Below are 17,893 nucleotides of genomic sequence, written 5' to 3'. Positions count from 1 at the left end.
TAAGAGCACTGTCTGGGCGCTCTTACAGGTCACGTGAGGCTTGGAGTGACCCTACGAGGTGGGCAGAGCAGGGCATCTCACTGCTCTCATCCTACAGACCAAGAAACGGAGGCTCACAGAGGTGAAGGGACTTGCTCCAGACGACTCAGCCAGCGAGAGTCAGAGCAGGGACTGGAAGCTGGGCCTCACCAAGCCCCGATGTTCAACATGGAGCAGTGCAGAATGCCAGTGGGTCCCCAAGGACCAGGTGGGCAAAGAGGAAGTCAGGGAGCTGTGGGCAAGATGGGTGGTTGGCACTCTCGGACAAGAGGGAGATTGCCTCCTATCCATCCGACATGTCCCCTTCCAGCAGGCTTAACCTACTGATTTTCCTTTTGCTTTATGAACTCTGCTACCGAGGGAGTTGTGAAATTTCCTGTGCTTCTCTGATGCTCTGAAGCCAAACAGACTCTATTTATCAGTCCTTTAAGCCTGATACAAGAGAAAAATCATGCACCTTGGAATCTGACAGACTGACATTTGTGTCCAGCTCTAGCATTTATAGCCTGTAATTTTCGGCAGCTTATTTAACCTCTCAGAGGCCCAGTCTCCTCAACTATAAAATGGAGGTGATGCCTAACTCATAGCTGTCCACCTACAAAGGGGAGGTGATGGCACCTCTGCCATAGTGTTGTAAAAATTCAATTGAGAAAACATGCACTCAAAGCACCAACATGGGCCCCAACACACAGGCCTTCCTTGCCCTCTCCCTTTAGCCTAGTCATCTTAAAACTCAATGAGACAGGATTAGATGATAATAGAAGTGTAAAGGCCGCTGGGGAAAAGACTCATGCATTCCTCCCATTTCCCCCCATTCTTCTGGGGAAACTTCCTGCCAGCTAGCCACAGGTCATGTCACACCAGGACATCATGCCACATCATTTGAGAATCTCTGTTGAAGCAACACCCCAGGGAACCCCAGGCCTGGCAGGTCCTTCTCCAGTGGCAGACCAGCAATCAATAAATAGCTGTTGGTCTGGAAATGTCAGAAGGGCCAACTGTAATATGAGTATGTTTTGGTGTGTGTGTGTGTATCCTGCTGGGGAAACAGTTCACGTTTATCTCTCCTCCTCCCAACCCCCTAGGGTTTATGATGTGACTTTCTTTTAATGATTAACAGCCAGAAGGCAGAGGCTAAGGCGTCTGTTCTGGGTTTAGAGGAAAAGAAATATTTTGTGAGACCACATAATCTGAAATGGAAACGCTGATGGGGACTGATGGGGTCTGAGTAGAATCACAGAGGGCAGCTCTGAGCCCAGCAGGGAAAGAAGAGAAGGGGAACTGCTTCCTTACCTCTTGCTGCCAGAGTGAGCATCTTGAAGGAAATTGGCACTGTGCTTATTAATGGAATAATTAGTCAGGTGCATGCAGATATCATTCTGGGGAAAGAGACACAAGTCTGTGGGGTCAGAAGGAAGCGCAGCCTCCCACTTCCTCTATGCACCCTCCCGTGGGCCCTGGGGTTTAAAGAGAAGGAAGAGGATGTCTTAGGGCTTACATATACTGGCAAAAAGGAGGAAGAAAGAAGGGGTACCCTATAGCCTGGAGCATAACACTCCCACTCCTCCAGAGGCTGAGTGGCACTCGGCTGAGGAAGACCTAAGGAACCCTGGGGCCAGGGATGCGGGGGGAGGACTAAGGGCTTGCCCATGTCCTTTTTTTGAGCACCATGGAACTGTGGTTTTGCAGTCAGGCCACAAGTCCCATCCTCGCCTCTTCCTAGTTCTGTGAACTTGGGCCTTGGCCCAAGGTCCTGGACTTTCCTAGTTCTGCTGTCCTTATAACTGGATTTTAGTTTCCTCATCTGTAAATTGGAGATGATAATCCCTATTCTGAGGGCTCTTGGGAAGGCTAAATCCAAGAACAGATACACCCTGTTACCCAGTAAATGAGAGTCCAGCAAGTGACAGCCATATTCACCGTGCCTTGAGAATGCAGATGTAATGAGGGGTTTTTTTACCAGCTTAAAGGGCAAGTGGAGGCAGCGTGTCGCCGAGCTCACCAGGTTGTCTGTGCAGGGATGGGAGTAAGAGGTGGTGGCGAAGCGTGCCAGTCCTTCACTGTAAACAAAAATCCTGAGGGGGTCACAGGATGTCATGAGCACATAAATCCGTAAGTCGAACTTGAACGCATCAATGATAAAGGGCTGGGAGGAGAGAACAGAAGCCCCATAGCGTCAGAGGAGAAACCCAGACCTGAAGCTCATTAGGGCCCTGTCTTGTGTTTGGCGTCAGCTCCAATGTTGCCAGTGTTTAAAAAAGGGTGGCCTGGGCCGGGACTAGAGAGGGAGATGTGCGGCCTGGCCCCTGTGACCCATCACGTGACCTTGTGGAAGTCACTAAACCACACCTGGCCTTTGTTTCCTGATCTGTCAAATGGCACAAGTAACTACCTTGAAGAGCTCTCCTGGCAATGAAACAAAATAACATGAAGAAGTCCTGTGATGAAGGACATGTTGTCACCCTCCAAGACTGTATATACTACAGTCGCCCTTCTGCCAGAATTCTCATGCAGTTGCAATGCTGATGGCAATGCCAGCCAGGCTTCCCTTCCATGTACCTTCTAGAAGGCTCCCTCTCTGTACTGGGCTATATCTCCAGTCATGGAGTACAGCTGGTTGCCCTGGTCTCTCCAGAGCTATTTCTCTCTCCCAAAGGAGGTGGGATCTCCAGAGAGATCCTGCCAGGGGCCAGCCTGGCAGGGCCAGACCAACCTCCAAGGGTGCAAGGGCACTCTGGCCTAGGCACATGTCACCTCTCCAGTCAGAAGGCTTGGTCTGACCAAGTACAAGGCAGAAGACGGGATTTAGCATCACTCCTCCCCGTCCTCCCTTCCCTAGCTTCACAGTGAAGCTACAGCATGAGGGTGCGTGGATGACAGATGAATAGTTATGATGAGGAAGTACCTTTGAGATATAGAGCTGACAGATCATATCCTCCCCTGGTTTGATTTCTTTCACTGTTCGGGTGATGAATATACCTTTCCCTTGGCAGCCCGAGTCCGGCTTACAGATGTAAGTCTTATTTTTTCTTGACCTGCTGTAGTTCTGCAAATCTCCCCAGCTACCAGAGCAGGGAGGGAATGAGACACCTTTAGCTGGGGATCAGCAAAAATGAAAGCTAGCTCTTTATTCTTTTTCAAAAAGTGACAAAAACCCTGGAATTGACAGACAGATGCCCAGAGATCTGGAGAGACAGCGGAGCACACACAGTGGAGAGTGGATGGGCTCTGGAGGGAGATCAGCGCTGGATTTAAGTCCAGGCAACATCACTCACCAGCAGTGTGGCCCTTTGCAAGGACTTGGCCTCACTAACCCTCAATTCCATCATCTACACAATGAGGACAGTGACAGTTGTCTCATACATGACACAGTGCAGGCAAGGTGTTGGTACATGCCTCACATCCCATAAAAGTAACTGTGATCCACACAGTTTGGCTTTGAGTTTACAGATAAGAGATGTGGAGTTCTGAATCTGACTCAAGCCCTGACAAATGATGTGACTTTGGATCTCCTTCTGGACTCCAGCTTTTCTTGCGTAACACCTCCACTCTAGCTACAGTGACAGGGAAAATGCTATCTTTTTATTTTAATTTTTGGCCTCACCCTGTGGCATTTGGGATCTTAGTTCCCCAACCAGGATTGAACCTGCACCCCCTGCATTGGAAGGCGGAGTCTTATACTGGACCACCGGGGTAGTCTGGCAAATGCTATCTTTGAATGTACTTTGAAGAAAGTATACTCAGAAGCAAGCAACCAACTTAAAGGATTCTAAATCTCAGCCTTGTGATACTTCTTGTTTTCCATTTAACTCAAGGAGCTTTGTGGCCACTGGAGGTCATGTAACTACAATGTCTCTCAGTGGCCATGAAATCTGGAGGAGCCTGCTGACATGATGACAAACATATTTCCTTCTAAGTTGCAGCTAAGCTCTTCCAATTGTTCTAGACAAGTCTGAAAAAGCTGGGCACCCTGGCGCTCTTGGTTTGGGAAAGCACTCAGTGGAGCAGGGACAGTGGGACTCCTGTGGGGCCCCTGCCCCGTGAACATCATTCTGATGGCAATGCTTCTGTACCCCCACCTCATCCAGACACTAGACTGTATCCAGGTCATGCTCATGTCACCTCACATTTCTCCTGCTTCTCAGTGGTGTGGTCCAGAGTACTTTATGTACCAGGGATGGATGTCCAGATGGATATAGTGAGACAAGAGATGGGAAAAGGCTGACTGCCATGTCCTGCCATGGGTCAGAGGTCAGGCATCCCTCCCTGCTCCTAATGGTTAGAGGGCTCTAACCATCACCTTACTCCCTCCAGAAGTGCTCGAAGGCCTCAAAAATTCAGAAACTGCACAGTGAAAGGACTGGAACAAGTTCAAAATCAACAGCTTTCAAGGTGAGAACAAACTCTCATCCCAACTGCAGGCACAGGCTCCAAGGCACCCAGCCCCTAAATGTCATCTAATTTTACAGGCAGAGCCTTGTGTTTTCTCAACCTTGGACACACCCTTTATCCCTTCTCTTCCTGAAGAGAGAGAAATGGAAGATCCTACGGGAAGGGAAAGTAGTAACCAGGGTTAGGGGCAAGAGGAAAATGTAAACTGGGGGTGGGGAGTGGAGAAAGGGGCACTCACTCAGCAGGAAGACACCAGGTCCTCGGGAAAAAGTGGAAATCTTTTGGGAACATCTTCAACATGCGGCTCATATTCCTGGCCAGCAAGTCCTTGCGGCAGATTTCACTCATCCCTGGGAAGTGATTGATTTTCTGCAAAGGAAGCCGGAAGTGGTGAACAATGGGGCCCACAGGAGCACCCAGGAGCTCCCCTTTGGGGTCAGTCATAAGAGTGGGGCCCCACAGAGTCGATGCCACGCTTATGCCGAGGACCAGCTCTGACCCAGATACCTGGTAACTTTTCATTTCCATCACCCGTTCCAGTGACACTGAGAAGTCAGTCCAGTAGAGAGTCCAGTCGTCATTTTCTCCTCCCTCTCGAAGGCCATACTGTTGGGCGGCCCTACGCACTGCCAGGAGGGAGAGGAAGAAAGACCCATGGGGGGAAGTGGGGAAGGAGCATGAGACGGGGAGGTTATGTTCCTAGGTGCTCCCAGACTGTACACGGAAGCCAGACTAGTGGGCTCCCTGGGACCGGAAGCCATCTTGCCCCATCTGGACACGCCGTTGCCGAGAAAGGAACACAGAGACTCGAAAGCTATTGGAGAGCACGGCCTGTGCCCAGTGATCACCACAGAAGGTTTTCTGAGGTCAGTGTTTCACCCACCCTTGCCAGGAAGCAGGCCTTTGGCTTTCCTCCAAACACTAGCACTGAGTGTTCAGGGAATATAAAGTAATCCTTAACGTCAGCCAAAACCAAGCTTAATTAGTAAGGTAAATTGACAGAAGAAAACTACACAGTGTATTTCAAAACCACACACATCCTTCTTTCCTGGTCCTTATTAATAACTGGGAGCTGACTCCAACACAAATTCAAATGCTTTCAAGGACCTGGAAAGGAAGAAATGCCTGTAGTGACCAGAAGTCAGGATCAGCCTAAAGCACCCAAATTCAAAGTGAAAATAACACTCTGCTCTGCAGTCAAAGTAGGTCTGCAGGTCATCTTTAGCCCATGGACTGCCAGTTTGTAACTTGTGCTCCAGAAAAGAACTATTGATTGCAGCCATTGCTGCCAGCTGTTCAACAGATCCCCCAATCATCATACACAGAAACTATAGATAGTGGAAGTACACACCACTGAGATCAAAACTCATATTTTCTTGGAATGAGATTCCCAACTTTCTCAAATAGTTAATTGGACTGGGAGATACAAAGAACACAATTAGAAGACACCCCTTTCCCATCCTCAGGAATATACGAGTGACCCTTCCCAACTCTTCGGGGGAATCTGGTGGGGTCCCCATGGTGGATGCGTTGAGGGCAGATGCTCACCACTCTCATATCGGCAGCTGGATAGATTGATCACCAATCATCTGGAAAAGAGAAAGGGGAAAGCACCAAGACAGAGACAGACACACTTGCCAGAACAAGTGACTGCATGCAGAAACATCCAGTCCCACGGGAACTGAGTGAAATCTCAGTGGCTACAATGAGCCTGCTTTGACCATCCCTGTTACTGGGGACACACACCCCTGTAGCTGCAGAGAGACAGAAAACATGGGTGCAGAGTACTGTTGCTCTGCCTATGAGCTAGAAATGCTGTATTGTGATTATGGCTGATTTTCCTTGAAGCTTCACATTAACATCATCACTCTTCAATCCTCTAATTCCAGTGGCCCATCAGGAATAGGAAGTGAACATCTTTTTGGCCAAAATATTTAATGGTCTCTCTCCTACTACCCCCCATTAAGGGAAGCTATGAGTTAGAAAGCAGATAAGATGTCAGATATCAATCAGTCTGAGGAGTGATTCATCCCCCTGCCCCAACCAAGAATGGAGTAGAGTATGGCAAAATATTAAATAACTGGAATACAGAAGCCACAGTCAGATCCTAAGAAATCAATGTGGTTGTTACATTTAAAGTATCCTAAATCCCCAAGACAATAAGCACTTTCTTAAAATGAGGAAATAGTCTCTCCCCACACAATTTTTCAAAAGGCATTCTAACAACAGAAGGAAGATGAGGACAGGTGTGGTTTTAGATTACACACACCATTATTTGATTCTATAAAACAGAATCAAAAGTAGGTTCTTTTTTATACGAACCAAAAATGGTGTGACTGACTCCACACAGTTCCTCCTTTACCTACTCCTTAGCAGCTGAGGCCCCCTCCCCTCCAGGTCCCTCCTGCTTTTCCCACCATGGATCCCCATTCCCCATCTTGCAATCCTAACCTCTTTTTCTTCCTCTTCTTCTTGCCTTGCTGATGGGCACTCTGAAGCCCCCTTTGAGCCCCAGTGTTCTCTCTCACAAAAGCCATGGTGATGCTTTCTTTCGAATCTTCTATAGAACCGTCCTCTTTCTCTTCTGAGTCTGTCCCTTCCTCTTCTTCCATAGGCAGGCACTGGAGCATCTCCCCTGCCTGTGAGGAGGCTCGGGGGAAATACTGCCCCCCCCCACCCTGGAGAGAGGGCAAACAGAATGGCAGTTACTCAGATCCACCTGCAGGGGGACCCCCTCCCTTGCTCATGTGGGCGGTGGGCCAACACTCAGAACCAGTCAACAGGTTGCAGGGTATGAAATGCTACCTCACCTCCACGGTTCATGCAAGCTCCAGCAAGGAGCTGATTCCACCTTTTGCCATGACTATGACCTTGGGGACTCACTCAGCCAACTCTGGCCTTGGTTTTTCCCTCCTGGGGTTTTCAGCATCATAGCAAGCTGAGATGCTATGCCTGGCACCAGGTAAACAGTCTTATTATTAAACTGAGTGAGTATCTGGAGACAGCCTCAGAAATGAGCCCTGAGCCTCCCTAGCTGAAGGAGTTGGTCCCCGTGGTTGTAGATGGGGTGCTTTGAGGAGGTCTGTTAACTATTCAGGCGCTGCACCAAACATCCCGCATGCAACCGGCATTCACAAGTGCAGGACTGACTTGTAGTTGACTTAGCAAGACTCCAGCCCAGGGTCAGATGCAACCCTTCAGAGACTTCAACCACAGAAGAGGCTACAATGTCTCCCTCACCATCCAATTCAAAATAAAAGCAAGACAAAATAATAAAATACCTACAAGGAATCCAGCAAAGTTCTCATCCCCTAACCCCACCTCCATGATGACTTCCTCGATGCTTGCTTGAAATTTCAAATATCAAGTTTTTCAACATGGTTTTTCATGCCCTTGCTTCACTAATCCTTAGGAATGTGCTTAGTCTGCCTTTGGGTACCCAGAACTGCCCAATGAACTGATTCATATTCCCTTCACATCTGAGGCTTCTATGACCATAAAACCAGATTTCTGGTACTTTCTCCTCCTCTCCTCACCTCCCCAAACCCCACCGACCTCTGCATTATTTTAATCCCTCTGATTTGATGCCAATAGTTCTCTTGCTAATTACCCTATTCTTTCCTCAAAACTCCTTGGCTTTTAACAAATGGTTAATATCTTTACTACAATTTATTCTAATTTATTATTATCATTGAAATACTGTTAATGTTATAACATTAAAGGAAGCTCAGAGAAGGGCAAGGTGGGAAGCCACCTGTAACTAACAGAGCAACTTTGGCCTTTTTGTGCATTCTCTTTAAGACTTTTTTTTTAATGTGGACAATTTAAAAAGTCTTTATCGAGTTTGTTACAAAACTGCTTCTGTTTTATGTTTTGGTTTTTGGCCACAAGGCATGTGAAATCTTAGTTCCTGGCCCAGGGATCGAACCTGTGTCTCCTGCATTGGAAGGCAAAGTCTTAGCGACTGGACCAGATGGAATTCCCTTGTATATTCCTTTTTATTCTAAAATTCTAATTATCCTTAGTCTTATATAAGTCTTATATAATTATATAAGTCTTATATAATTATAATTATATAATAAAAAACATTTGATCTGCTTTTTGTCCCTTACTATCATATCATAACCATTCTTTTGGTTGTGGCCAAGTTTACATAGTTCTAGCTTTTCATCATTGTGTAATAATATCCCACTGAAGGAATGTGTCTGAATTTAACCAGCCATTGCAATTAAATGCAGTTTTTGGCAATGAAAGTTGCTTTCAATTCTGCTATTATATAAATAGCTCTAAAATGCACACTTTCATGTATAGAAGAGCCTTTATTTCTTTAGGATTATAGTCTTAAGATATTTATCCAGAACCAGAATTACAAAGTTAATGAATACGGAAATTATGTAGCCTCTGATATTTTATTTATTTATTTATATCACCATGTTATTTCCCAGAGGGATTCCAACAATTTCAACTACCACCAGCAACATGCAATTACAGCAGGCTCACCAGAGTCACACAACCTCTTGGGAATCACCTCCCCTCTATATTCAACCTTGCTAATTCCCGACAACTTCGATACCTTACAGCCATGTTTTATTTAACATTATGATACCCTGCCACCACTCTCCATTTCTTTTTCAAACCAAAATGGGGGAGGGTGCTCTAATTCAGGGGCTACCTATGAATAATTTAATAATAAAACCCTACATGGACATAATTCCTTAGGTTTTCCAAAGCATTTTCACATACACCATCTCACTGAATGCTCGTAGCCACCACTGAGAGGAACAGCAGAGCTATTAAGTGGCCAAGAACTGCCCCCTGTTTCTCTCTCTCGCTGAAGAGGGCTGTTCCTCACAGCCAAGCCATCTGTGGTGACGCCTGCCCTGAGCAGGGGGAGAAAGGTTGCACTCAGTGCAATTAACAGATGAAACCTGGGCGTTGTGTGTCAGTTTTTCTCTGTGAACAGGCATATTCTTGGAAAAGTTCAAGAGGACTGCAGTACATGAAATCTTGACCTTGGACTGCTCGCTTCCTGCCAGGTAAACGGCCGGCTCCCCTCCCCTGGCCTCCACAATGGCTGCTGTTTACCAAGCCCTCTAGGAGGTGTGGCTCCGTTTACCTAAAGGTTAATGTTAACTTGAGGAGGGAAAACTGACCCTGAATCTGGCCTCTGGAGTTGCAGGTTATCTTTGCCCTTTTTCAAATCCTTGCCCAAGTGGTAAAAACAAGTCATGGTTGCTTGTATTTGTCTGCCTCAAAGAGAACAACAACCCTCCCCAACCAAAAACTAAAAAGCCAGTCAAATTCTGTTTACTCTTGCACAAGAGAGCCTCGGGCACAGAAAGCAAGGAAGGGACGGAGCTTGTGTAGTTCTGTGGGTTCGTCATGGCAGACCTGCCCACCCTCCTCTGTAAACTAGGCTACATGAGACACACTTGGAAGGCACCCGAGACATGCAAGACAGCAGACAACAGTCATTGCCACGTCTGACTATTTTCGCTTTGTCTTTGGGAGCTTTCTCTTCCCCCAGCCCTCCTCTTCCTGTTTCATACCCAAGGCTAAATCCTGTTGGCTTCTCTCCAGCCCCTAAAAGAGAACAGCTCACTCAACATTTGTCACCAGGGTTCGCCTACTGAATCTAGCCTACAGAAACGTTTACTTGCCCCACGGTGGTGGTCATCACTGTTAGAGGTGTAAGAGAGGAGTAGCTGCCAATAACTGGGAAATGTAGACCTGTCCTGAAAATCTAGATGTCCAATTGCTTCAGGCGAGCAATCAACCAGAACTGAGCAATGGCTCCCTCTCTAGACACTTTCCAGTCTGCCTCCGTCCCTATCATTCCCTATTGTCTCCCTGATTCGGGAGCCAAGTGACAGTTACCCTCATGTTATTGTTCTCCATTTAGCAGCATTAAGAGAGAGAGGAAACACCAGATCACTTCTCTTTCATTTAGGCTCCATGTCCGACCCCACAGACATCTGAATTTACTCAGACTCTGTTAGCAGATCTCAACTTTTCTTTCCCAGTCTCAGCAACTACTCCCTGTTAACCTGGGGGTTCCTACCTACTCTCCTGTCTTAAAATGTGGTCAAAAGCAGTCTTGCAGCCTCGAGAAATTGAAAGAGGTGAGGCCACAGATTTAAAGAACAAGGTTAAGGAGAATACAAACAAGGGAGGGGGGCTGCTACTAGCATCCTGAAATACAGTACTTATATCCCAGTGGAAGGGCCTGTGCCTGATGCTGAAGCTCCAATGCTTCGGCCACATGAGAAGAACTGACTCTTTAGAAAAGACCCTGATGCTGGGAAAGATTGAAGGCAGGAGGAAAAGGGGATGACAGAGGATGAGATGGTTGGATGGCATCACCAACTCAGTGGACATGAGTTTGAGCAAGGTCCAGGAGATGGAGAAAGACAGGGAAGCCTGGCATGCTGCAGTCCATGGGGTCACACTGAGTAACTGAAAACAACAACAAAGGGCCTGTGCAGTCAGGGATGTGGCTTTAAACCACTAAGAGGCAGCTGTAAGGAAGTGGAAGAACTCAAGATTCTGGAGTCTATCTGCCTAGATTTAAGTCCATGTTTTGCCACTTCCTAGGTGAATGACGGGCAATTTACTTATCATAACAGCTTAGCTTCCTCAGCTGTAAAATGGTGTACCCCAGCCATGAGAATTAAATGCAGTAATTCGTTTGAGTTAATACAGTATGCTTAGGAGAGTGCCTGGCACATAGCAGGTGCCCACTATTTGCTATCATTCTCAGCTGTGTGGCCCTGGACTGTGACTTCTCTGATGGAAGAGGCTATTGTGAATTCTCAATGCTTGCCACAGTGTCTGGCACATAACAGAGATCCCTATGCTTCTTGAATGAATGGACTGGAAGGATGAATAAATGCAGAAACTAGTTTCACCTTTCTAAGGTTCCTTTTCCTCATCTATAGAATAGAAATGTTGTGTGAGCATAAAAAGTAACTTTCGTAAAGCATTGACTTTGCATCCTTTCATATAGCAGGCATTTAAAACAGTTTCATTCACTATAATAGTAAATACTATTTACAACCTACTTACCAAGAATGCATGCATGTGTGCTAAGTCGCTTCAGTCCTGTGTGACTCTGTGTGACCCTATGGACTGTATAGCCCACCAGGCTCCTCTGTTCATGGGATTCTCCAGGCAAGAATACTGGAGTGGGTTGCCATGCCCTCCTCCAGGGGGTCTTCCCAACCCAGAGATCAAACCCATGTCTCTTACGTCTCCTGCATTGGCAGGCAGATTCTTTACCACTAGCGCCACCTGGGAAGCCCACTTACCAAGTATAACAGGTATTAATTATACTTACCAAGTATAACAGGTATTAATTATACTAAAGCACTTTACATACATACTGTCTCATCTCATCCTCATAATATCATACCATAGATACTCTCTTACTTCTATTACAGATGAGAAGGCTGAAACACAGAGAGGGTAAGAGGCAGACCTGGGATTAGAAGCTATATTCATATTCATCTGACCCCACAGCCTGTCTCTCCTCTATACTCCATCCACTGCCTTTTCCTCTCTGCCAACCACCCGTAAACGACCGTAACCATAAAGTGAAGCGACTGATTTCCTAGCTCCCAGAAGTAGTCTTGGTGATGTTAGCCTCTTAAGAATCAGCTGATCCCACACCATTTTCCTTTAAACCAAATATTTCCAAATTCCCACTTCCAACAAGGGACCTGGATCTCCCCAGACCTGACATAATCTGAGACCAGCCCTATTGTTCCTACTGTATATGTATTACTCTGTTTCTTTCCCTTCTTTTCGCCAGTGTCCACACTGTACCAGGGCTCTTATTTGAGTGTAGTTAGAGCATGTTCCAGTGGAACTCCTGAATATTACAGCTGGGAGGAACCTTGGAAATTGTCCAGTTCAGTCTGTTTGCTTCTTAGAGGTTTTGAAATCCCCTTCCCAGCTAGCGGAAAGGGACAACTTGTAGAAAGCCGGAGAGAAGTCAGCAGAGCCAGGATCAAAGCCCCAGCTTCCTGCCCTTCGACATAGCTTTCCATTATGCCAGTCAGTGGGCAGGCAATATAGACCAAGGGACTTGGGGAGTTAAAGCAAAAACAACATAGATACTATGCTGCACAAATATATGTAGCAAACATAGCAAATATCATCTTCAGTTTTTCTTAATGACACAAGACACAGTCAATTCCCCTTCCCAAGTAAAATAGTTAAGACCATGAAAAAAAAAAATCTGTTTGCATTTTGGTATCGGATTTGATCTTAGGATCTTCCAAGTAGAGGTTGCCAACCAAAGCCCAGTGACAGCATGAAAATGACTTCCATTGGCCACCAGGGGGAGGGGATGAGCACTGGGAGAGCTCTACGCAAGCAAACACAATGCAGGGTACTTGGAGGGACTCATTTCCACTTCTCAAAGACGACACATGTTGACTACTTTTCTGGGCCTGAGAGGTGCTACAGAAGGGTGGGAAATGTTTAGTGCTTTCCTTTGCTAGGCGGAATTAATATGTTTAGTTGCTCAGTCATGTCTGACTCTGCGACCGATGGACTGCAACCTGCAAGGCTCCTCTGTCCATGGGGATTCTCCAGGCAAGAATACTACACTGGGTTGCCATGCCCTCCTCCAGGGGATCTTCCCAACCCAGCGATTGAACTCAGGTTTCCCCCATTGCAGGCAGATTCTTTACCATCTGAGCCAGCAGGGAAGCCCGAGAATACAGGAATGGGTAGCCTATCCCTTCTGCAGGGAATCTTCCCAACCCAGGAATTGAACTGGGGTCTCCTGCATTTCAGGCAGATTCTTTACCAGCTGAGCTACCAGGGATTAATATGGGGATCTGTAAAAGGGAGGAAAGAATCATTTGGTTGTTAAGTGTTTCAAATGTTAGCCTAGGTTTTCTAACCCTGACCTTCACAACCCAGGCTTTTCTTTTGGTCTGTAGGAATTCATTCAGCACTAAGAGTTTTCCTACTGTGTCTGCCTGTGACTTCCTTCTCTTCCTCCAAATAACAGGTTTTCCTGCACTCCGCTCACCTTTTCATCTTTTGGTCCTCATTCCCCTACCAGAAGCATAGAACGCCTCTGCTAGCTCTTAGAAAAGATAGGAGATAGGGCAAAAAAAGATATGGAGTAAGATCTCTGGATCTTGCTTTTAGCTTTGCCTCTTTGACATAGGATATCATATTTAGAAGCCAGTGCTTATATTCGCCCTCATTTCCTATCTTTTCCATCATTACAGACTCACCAAGAAGATAAAAGCTTAATATCCAGGAAAGTGCTTTGAACTTTGAAGCGGGCAAGATAAAATAAAATGCCTACTATGGTCCTCCACTCCTTCCCCTACTCTAGCAAGGTTTTTTTTTTTTTTTCTGCCCCTTGTTACCAGAGTCAATTTGAGCACTATTTGGTCTATATTTTAGCATAAAACTATGACTTCAGAAAGGAAGGGCTTCCCTGGTGGCTCAACTGGTAAACACTCTGCCTGCAATGTAGGAGACCTGGGTTCAATCCCTGGGTTGGGAAGATCCCCTGGAGAAAGGAACGGCTATCCACTCCAGTATTCTGGCCTGGAGAATTCCATGGACTGTATAGTCCATGGGGTCACAAAGAGCTGGACGCAACTGAGAGACTTTCACTTTCACTATGGTCTTTTGGCTTTTCATTCTATCCACCCTTTGAATTTCAGCACAGGGCCTGAAGGGACCCTTAGCAAAACACAGACTAACAAGGGAGGCACTCAACTATTCAAGGGTTTTGCCAATAAGTGCTGAGAATAACTGGCCACATTCCCTGCGAACAAGAAACTTGCTGACTCAGATGCCATCTTTTATTCTGCTAGAAATCAAGGCATTCTGTAAGACTGGAAGATGCAATTTTCAGGCAGGCTCATACCCAGTCATTTTCTCCACAATACGCAGTGCGTAACTAGCAAAGACAGGTTGGTTCTGGATCCAAACCCCGCCTCTACCACTTACTGTAACAGAAGGGTGACTGTGGGTGAGTGAGTCTCTCTGTACCTCAGTTCCCTCGTAAGTAAAATGATATTCACCTCATGGGGTTGCTTTAAAGATTAAGTGAGTTAATATTTCTAAAGCTCTTAAAGTAATGTTTGGTTCAAAATAAGGGCTATTGTAAAATGAAAATATAATTGTGGCACTGGTGTACACAATAAATAACTTAAGTGCCTAGCACATACTAGGGTTTAGTAAACTGTAGCTCCCTTCCCAGGTTCATTCCTATTAATAAATATGTTACATTCTTCCCTAGGGTTCAAATCCCAAAGAACTTTCCTCAAGCCTAGAAGGGTTTTCCTTCAGGAAGGTGAGAAATAACGCCTAGAAGTGAAAGAAAACGGAGATAGGTTATTTGGAGAGGGCTGGAAAGGAGGTAGGTTATTTGCAGGGGGCTGCGCTGCCACGAGAAACAAATGTCTTTCTGTAAGGATTCTCCAGACAAAGGAAGAAAGGTGATCAGGAGAAGGATCCGAGGATGAGGAAGGAGGAAAGGGACAGAGTTGTGCGATTCCCAGGGATCTCTGGTATCTCAGGGACAGCTCCCTGGGGGCAAAGGTTTGGGGAAATCCAGGGAGGGCAGGAAGTGAGGGTGCGCACAGAGGGCGACCCAGGTTTGGGAGGAAAGGTACAGACTGAGGAGCTGGGGAAAGAATGGTTGGTGTGTGAGAAAGGTCTGGCACGGGGTCCTGAGGACGAGAAAAGAGAGTGAGAATATTTTAGCAGTGAACTGAGTATGGGGCGTGGAAGAGGGCGAGCGATACCTAGACCTGCAGAGAAGAGGCGGGCTACAGCAGAACCGAGAAAGCAGGGGCGTGCGGGAGGCTTTTGCCACAGAATGCCCCCCAGGGAAGGGGAGAGGGGTAGCCATGGGAAACTGGGCACCGTGGGGGACCAGGGGGGCATGTAGAACCCGGTTTTCACTGGGGAGGCACTAGGAGGCCGCGGCCTGGGGGCAGCAGCGGGCTTTGGGGCGCTCTTACCCGCAATTCCTATTCCCCCGTCTCGCCCCCGCTCTGCCGCCCGTATAGCTAGCTCTCAACCACACTCGTGGGTCCCCTCCTCGAAGGAGACACGCTCCCTCTGGCTGCCGGACAACCCCTAACCCCAACCCGAGCCGCTCCTAATTTGGGGTCCGCCCGGCCCCCCTATTTGCATATAGGGCTTTCCAGGCCTTCGATTGGCCCCTTCGGTAGTTGGCATGCCCCCCACCTCCCGAATCCAGTTAACCGCTCGGAGAGAGAAGCGCCCGAGGTCGTCCCGGGAGACGCCGAGGACGCTGGGACGCGGGGCCGCGCTCCCGGCGCGCGAGGCGCAACTACCGCTTGCCCTCCGCGGGTCCCCGCCTTACCGGATCCGCCCAGCCCTCCCCGGTCCGCCCCGCCCCCGGGTCCTAGGCGGACCCGGCCCGCGCCGTCCGGGCGTCGTGCGCAGGCGCGGCTTGAACGTCGGGGGCCCCAGCGAATCAGAACGTCTGATTCTGGAGCTCCAGGGCCGTTAGTCGGTCCCCGCGAGGGGCGCCTTGGGCCTTAGGCACTCTGTAGAGGGTAAACATCCACTACCCGGAGCAGGAAACACCGAGCGGAGAGGGCTAGGTTGAAACCCAAGTCGAGATCTCAGGTTGCCTGTGTAACCTCGGACAGCCGACGTGACCTGAGACTTAGCTTCTTTAGCAGTAAAATGGGTATCACAAGCCTGTGACGAACCGCTCAGGCTTATTGAATCATGATACATCAGAGGGTGGGGGCGGGGGGCGGGGGTCCTGACCCCGCTACTGAACTGGCCAATAAGAAAGAGCCGCCCAGGGCTCAGGGGATTTGACTTCTCAAAATAAGACCTTGACTGTTCTCAGGTGGAGAATGAGAGTAGTGACTGGATTCAAATAATTGTGGTTTCCTAGTTTCCAGCTGTCTGAGCGTAGAGTCCTGTCTGGAAAGGATCGGCAGCCAGTAAAGAATCGCACGACTGAGAGACTAAGCACAGCACAGAGCTGTTTTTGCCTGGGTTAATTCAGATTGGTGAGCGATTGAGCAGAGAATTGCTTTTAAGTCTTGAACCACAGCGATTCTGAGAAACTCCCTTACGGATTGAACCGAGGGGGGGATATACATCCCTCTTCGTTCTTGAAATTTTTCCAGATGCTTGACTTGATGCCACTGAAATGTAACTGCTCCTGTGAAAAAAGATCGTTTAGTCCCAAGGAATAAGATTTATGTAAGACTTGGATCATTATTTTCTTTTCCAGCAATTGAGGGGAGACATGTAAGAAGGCGAAGGCCTCCTAAGAAAACCTTGTAGTCAAAACAACTAAGGGAAAAGACAAAATCCACATCTGTGATGTGAAGCATGCTGAAGTTAGTCCGGGAGCTAAGTTTTAGCAGGTTCACTGGGAACTTTGTGCCCAGGACTTCGTGCCATGCTGTGACAGAATACTGGAGAAACAGCAGGTGAATGGACTTAAAAAAACAAATACCTTCAGGAGAGTTTTTACTTTAAGTTGGAAGTATTTGGGCTACAGCCGATGCAGAAAGAAATCCAATTTGAACTTCCCCGATATAAATAAACCAGAGTTTTCCAAACACCAGTGGTCACAACCCGGCAACCCCCTCCACCCTTCCAGGAAGAGCTCCAGTCAGGCAGGCACCACCCAGCCATTTGGAATGTCCATTTTCTTGGACATTCCAAAAAATTGTGTAAACAAGTCTCATTAGAGACTTCCATCTTTTGAATCCCTAACCACCCCCACTCTTATTAAACTGATGTCCAAACCTTAATCCCTAGCTATTTGGGGTAGTTACTCCTGAATGCTCTGGTGTACATAAAAACTTTGTTACCTTTCAGACCTAAATTGGTAGAGGAAAAGTTTTCCTGCCAACACAGGACACCACCCCTTTACCTGCTGATCTGCTCAAGCAGGAGGCTAGAGGCAAAGGCATAGCTTAACCTGAAGCAGACAATAAAATCCTGCTACTTGGTGCTTAAATTCACACTGGAGTGCCCAAGGTGCACCCTTCCAGAAGCCTCTCTGCCATCCTGTTCTCTTCCTTGAAGGGCCATCTTGCCCTTCCCCCTCTCCAGGGTCTTGGGGATCAGGTGACCATCATCAACTGGCCACCCAACAGATGCTTCCCTAAGGCCAACTGTCCCAGCTCTGTTCCCCTCCCCCATCCCGCCTCTTTCTTTCCCCAGTGTCCTACCAATCTGCTCTGGCAAGCTCACGCTTGCTTTGGTCTCCAGTCCCTCTGGAGTAATATTGTGATGGAAATGAGAGAGAGGATGCAGGAGGGAGCCACAAAGATTTACAGCTTCCAGAGGGCTTCCATTAAAATCCCTGACAATGGGTTATTTATGAGAGGGTTGGCCGCAGTGGGAGCTAATAGGCCAGAGCCTGGCACTGCTGTCCTTTCAGGGGTAATGACAGGAACAAACACAGGGTGAACAG

At 47.5% G+C, this 17,893-nt stretch overlaps 1 protein-coding gene across 1 annotated transcript in view; it reads right to left on the bottom strand.

Annotated features, from left to right (window-relative positions):
- The window catches only part of TTLL6 (tubulin tyrosine ligase like 6), a 38,191-nt gene extending 22,676 nt beyond the window's left edge, over positions 1 to 15,515 (bottom strand). Inside the window, 8 exon segments of the mRNA XM_052658591.1 lie at positions 1,333 to 1,418; positions 2,042 to 2,185; positions 2,945 to 3,101; positions 4,670 to 4,800; positions 4,939 to 5,057; positions 5,980 to 6,020; positions 6,883 to 7,094; positions 15,427 to 15,515. Coding sequence (XP_052514551.1) covers positions 1,333 to 1,418; positions 2,042 to 2,185; positions 2,945 to 3,101; positions 4,670 to 4,800; positions 4,939 to 5,057; positions 5,980 to 6,020; positions 6,883 to 7,061 — 857 coding nt within the window. The 5' untranslated portion in view covers positions 7,062 to 7,094; positions 15,427 to 15,515.
- Between the last annotated feature and the right edge of the window lie 2,378 nt (positions 15,516 to 17,893).

The sequence above is a fragment of the Budorcas taxicolor genome, chromosome 19 (assembly GCF_023091745.1).
Source record: "Budorcas taxicolor isolate Tak-1 chromosome 19, Takin1.1, whole genome shotgun sequence".
In the NCBI taxonomy this organism is placed as follows: domain Eukaryota; kingdom Metazoa; phylum Chordata; class Mammalia; order Artiodactyla; family Bovidae; genus Budorcas; species Budorcas taxicolor.
This window is presented reverse-complemented; position numbering and strand designations above follow the sequence as displayed.